Here is a 5,387-nt window from a genome sequence, read left to right as displayed (position 1 = left end):
AACAGATTTTGGTGAATCGTTTACATGCAATTATTTATATCCCTTTATACACTAAATGCGTACGTATCTCATGGTCTTAGAGTTGGTGGGCAGGGCTCTGTGAGTTGGCGGGCGTGGCTCTCTGTCTTGCGTGCCCTTAGATAGAGTTGGCGGGCGGGGCTCTGTCGAGTGTATCCCATGGTCTAAGAGTTGGTGGGCGGGGCCCTCTGTCTTGCGTGTGGTGTAAAGTCAATGTGGCTCAGAGGTGCATGTGGACTTCTGCACAGACGAAAGCTACTGAGGCTGTGTTTGAGTCTGAGTTGTTGCGTACCTCGAGAGCGACACAGGACTCGGGAGGACGCTTACAGATGCCGTGCGTGGCTCTGTCGTGCGTATCCAATGACGCGGTAGGAGGGTTAGAGTTGACGGGCGGGGCTCTGTCGTGCGTATCCAATGACGCGGTAGGAGGGTTAGAGTTGGTGGGCGGGGCTCTGTCGTGCGTGCCCTTAGTGAATTATATATATATAGATAGATGTATGCATGTATGAGTGGAAAACAGTGTTCTGCTGTCATGAACAATTTTGGATACTTATTTTATTCCCTTATTTTAGTTGTAACTTGAGTAATTGCGTTTTGTTTTTATTTTATTTTTTTCTGCACTGTAAAATTTGATGAACAATATCTCATTGCTACAATGACAATAAAGATTTTGATTTTGATTGATTCTTTTGATTTGATTGATTGGTCTCCAGCGGGCCCCCGTGACCCTGTATTAGCATATAGCGGGTTGGATAATGGATGGATGGAAAAATGAGGTTATGGTTGAATCTAACTTCTTAAAAATGAAAATACAGACAGTCCCCGGGTTAGGTACGAGACAGGGACTGTAGGTTTGTACTTCAGTTGAATTTGTATGTAAGTCGGTACAGGTCCATTATTTTAATAAATGCTCTGCCACTGAATGATGGAGTTTCACGTCTCTCTCACCTTTTGATTATTTCTACTTTATTTTCCATGTTGATGGTTTTTCTCTTCTTTACTGTCTCACCAGCACTTGCATCAGATTTGTGTTTCAGAGACATTCTTGAAGGGTGAAGACAAAAGATTAAGATGAGCTCTTCTGCACAACACTGTCCACGCGATCACAGCAGGAAGGCACCCGTCGTCAACACGTCTGATGTACTGAACGAGAGATGACTTCCTGCTATGTGAGTAACAGTACAAGCAGGCTTACTACTATGAATGAATGGGGGCAACGAGGGGCAGCTCATCACCTGCCCACCACACAGTCACCTCCACTACAGTATGCTGCCTGAAGTGTTCGCCCACCGAGAGCGAAGAGGGTGTGGCCAAAGGCGGGGAGTGAATCGCCCACCACTGCCCCCATTCAACAGGCAGCCCCCTGAGGCACACTACAATGCTGGCCACCCCGTTCACCCTCATTGGCCTCCGTTCAGCCACAACCGGGTCAGCGCTTGCAGCATCACCAGCCAGCCACCCAGAACGAACGAGGCAGCCATGTGTGGTGGGTGGGCAGTGAAACCGCTTGTCACCGGGAGCCGCACGAGGGACACTACACTGCGTGAGCAGCGAAATCGCCCCCTCCAGCCTCCGTCCAGCCACCGTTTGCAGCGTCCCCAAGCTGAATGTGACGGAGCGGCAGTCACTGAGGCACATGTGTCGCAGCTGCGGCTCCGTTCGTAAGTCGTAGGTCGGATGTCCGTAACCTGGGGACTACCTGTACTTTGAAATAGAAATGGAAGCTTAGGTTCGGGTTGTTTTTGCTTTGTTTCAACATCAGGAGTGCTGAGCTGGCTAAGTGTGTGCGACCCTAACGGACGTCTCTTTCAATTCTCATTTGTATTTCATTTTGCAGTTGCACCCTGGGTAATGTGTACTGTCTCACAATACTCGCGTCAGTTCAGGTTGTGGTGACTTCTGTGTGATGTCTGAATGTTCTCTAAATTCTGCTCTGCTTTCTTCCAGGCAGTAGAACCAACGTACAGGATAGAATTATATGACAGCCTCGTGTCTCATCCTGGGTCGCCTCCATCTTTGAAGTGCCAGGCTACATTCGTGCTGATCGTAACATTACGAGGGGTAAATCGGTTTGAAAATGACAGAGTCAGTATCATTTTGTTTTTTTCTTAATTTCTTTCCCAGCTCTAGACGTACGTTTCTACAGTACAAATTGGTAATCTGTGCTACTTTATTATCCAAATGCAGATTGAAACACATTGACAACCTCACATGCGCACACCCAATGTGGACAATAACTAATCGAAACAGGAAAAAGAAAGTAAGGAAATCGGTAACAATTTATAACAGAGATGGTGCACATTAATCTAAGAAGTTCATAAAAATGCCAAGGGAATGCCACCTTGATTAAAAAGAAAAAAACAAAACATCTGCAGCCAATGGGGTGACTGCTTAGAACAGATCAGCGTGCTGATTGGCTGATGCTCCGGGAGACACTTCTTGTTAAATGTCTCCATCCTTTATGTGACCTGCATACACACACACACACACACACACACACACAGCGCATCCTGATGTCTCACAAAGAATTCTTTTTGTAAAGCCAGAGGCTGCAGTCAGGGAGGCACGACGCTCTCGTACTTATTTTGGGAGCCTTTTTGGGGATATCATGACGGTTAGAAGCTCCAGTCTTGATATTCCTGCGGTGTTTTCTATCCTGAGCATTTTGACACTGGGTTGAAACATAAATAACGTTAGCTAAGTGCTGAACGTGGGCTGTAAGTTGTGATTCTACCTTCTGCGTCAATATGCTGCCCAGGCAGCTCCCTCTTTCAGCTCTCACAGCTAAGCAGGTTTTTACGAGGGACGGCCCCGAGGATTTTTAAAGTTCCGGCGCACAGAGCCAGCGGAATGAGCAATTCCAAGAAAAGGAACTGTGTCGATTCTTTGCTGAACCTTTCCACTGGAGGCATGGATGTGGTTCAGGTCCCAAGAGGGAGCTCGGGTGGCAGAGGCCATCTCCTGCGACACTCCAAAATGAACAAGGAGCCCAGTGTGGAAGAACAGCAAGAGCTGAGGAGAAAGATTAACAACCGAGAGCGAAAGAGAATGCAAGACTTGAATGTCGCCATGGATGCGCTGCGAGAGGTTATGGTTCCCTATTCAGCTGTTCACCAGCATGGCTACCCTGGGAGAAAACTCTCCAAGATATCCACCCTTATTCTGGCCAGGAACTACATTGTACTGCTGAGCTCCTCTCTGCAGGACATGCGACGAATGATTGGGGAGATCAATGGGCCTTGTCCGAGACTGCTTGTAGCAACAGGCTGGCCGTTCTTCACAGCCCCGGGCTCATTGCTGCTGACCCCTGACACCATTGTTGCTAGTAAGTGCCCCATAATGGCAGCAGAAGAGAGCCAGTACCCTCCGCTGCAGTGGTCAAGTGCCGGACCAATCTGCTCCTGTGGCATCTGCAGACTGCCTCGCTTTATTCAGGCGTCAACCAGCAGCAGGTTTCTTAAATGAACATTTCGAGTTGCCTTACTGACTGCTTCTCGTGCGAACAATGCGATCATTTCTGAGCCGCGAATGTCTTTGTCACGTTTGTTACGCTTCACGTCTGTAATCGTAATAGCAGAGTACTGTTAGAGGACTAAGGCTTCTGGACTATTTCAGTAAAGTAACGTCTTACATTATTAGGAGACTACAACTCAATCGAGGGTCGCGTGATTATAACAAGACTTTCGGTAGCCTTAAAGTTTCTAGGATTAATACAATAGGCTTTCATTTTCCACTTTTAGAAGAGGAGAATTTGTAACTAAAAGTCATAGAATAAAATATCTCCTCATGCAGAAGGGTATTAATGTTATTACTTTTCTTTCCTTTTTTTCATTTCTTCCAGAGAATAAGATGATTGACTTTAATTATAACATTCTGTGCTAAATCTTTTGGATTACAAGGTTGAATGTGTAAGAGAAGAACTTTAAACAAAGGTAATAGAAGGTGATGATCAGTTATGTTCTCTCTGTGAATAATGACGTAGCTAATTCATGTAGTACCTTAACGCAGTAGGGTCTGCATAGCCTTGAATTATTTATACACAATGGTAACGGGACCGAGAGACTAAGAGGAGTGCGTCTTTACTTTATTAAACACGTTGATGTAGCTGGCCAGCTAAAGGACTCGGCCCTTATCTGTATGTTTATCTGTCACTCTATAGGTGATCTGTCAGTTCATTTGGTTGAGGTTCGTCCTCATTAATGATTATTTCAATCCACAAAGGTGTTTTCTATGCTTGTTACGTTGGACTGAAAACCTTAGCATTTCATTTTGTTCAATGTTGCTGGCATATTATGTGACCCCATCAATCTGCAGCCGTAGGCGTCAACTTAAACAATGTAATGGCAGCATTTGTAGAATACAAGTCATTAAATAAAAGGAATGCTGATTTTAATTGTTTGATTTTTTGGTAAGCTTAATCCTATGAACTGGATTTTCCCAGGCTTCCACTAAAGCGTCAAAGTGAACTTTATTGTCATCTCAACCATATACAAGTATACAGACAGACAAAATTGCGAAGCTCAGGGTCCACAGTGTAACAACATCCATTCATTATCCAACCCATTATATCCTAACTACAGGGTCACGGGGGTCTACTGGAGCCAATCCCTGTCAACACAGGATGCAAAGGAAGGAAACAAACCCCTGGCAGGGCACAGACACACACGGGACAATTTAGGACCGCCAAGTCACCTAACCTGCATGTCTTTGGACTTTTGGAGGAAACCCACGCAGACACGAGGAGATCATGCAAACTCCACCCAGGGAGGACCCAGGAAGAGAACCCAGACGGGTCTCCTAACTGCGAGGCAGCAGCGCTACCCACTGCACCACCGTGCCACCTGCACTGGTACACTTCCATCCATCCATTATCCAACCCACTATATCCTAACTACAGGGTCATGGGGGTCTGCTAGAGCCAATTCCAGCCAACACAGGGTGCAAGGCAGGAAACAAACCCCGGGCAGGGTGCCAGCCCTCCACAGGGCACAGACACACACGGGACAATTTAGAATCGCCAATCCACCTAACCTGCATGTCTTTGGACTGTTGGAGGAAACCCACGCAGACACGGGGAGGACATACAAACTCCACACAGGGAGGACCTGGGAAGTGAACCTGAGTCTCCTAACTGTGAGGTAGCAGCGCTACCCACTGTGCCACCATGCCACCTGTGTAACAACATGAAGTGCAAATGAAAAATTAAAAATAGAATTAAAATTTTAAAAATTAAAACACAAACAAGACAAGACAAAGAAGTAGGAGCAATACTGACGTGTAGTTAGCAATATGAACATTGATGGAATGTATGGTATTATGCAACCTAGATATGTAAATATAGTCAATAAATATGTAATAGAATAAATAAA

At 45.8% G+C, this 5,387-nt stretch overlaps 1 protein-coding gene across 1 annotated transcript; it reads left to right on the top strand.

Moving 5' to 3' along the window:
* The first annotated feature begins 2,529 nt into the window (after positions 1-2,529).
* On the top strand, positions 2,530-4,542 carry olig1 (oligodendrocyte transcription factor 1). Its single transcript, XM_039746513.1, has one exon. It carries the CDS (start codon positions 2,869-2,871, stop codon positions 3,481-3,483), a length of 615 nt encoding a protein of 204 aa, XP_039602447.1. The 5' UTR covers positions 2,530-2,868; the 3' UTR covers positions 3,484-4,542.
* The last annotated feature ends 845 nt before the right edge of the window (positions 4,543-5,387 follow it).

Source organism: Polypterus senegalus, chromosome 2 (genome assembly GCF_016835505.1).
Source record: "Polypterus senegalus isolate Bchr_013 chromosome 2, ASM1683550v1, whole genome shotgun sequence".
Classification (NCBI taxonomy): Eukaryota; Metazoa; Chordata; class Cladistia; order Polypteriformes; family Polypteridae; genus Polypterus; species Polypterus senegalus.
This window is presented reverse-complemented; position numbering and strand designations above follow the sequence as displayed.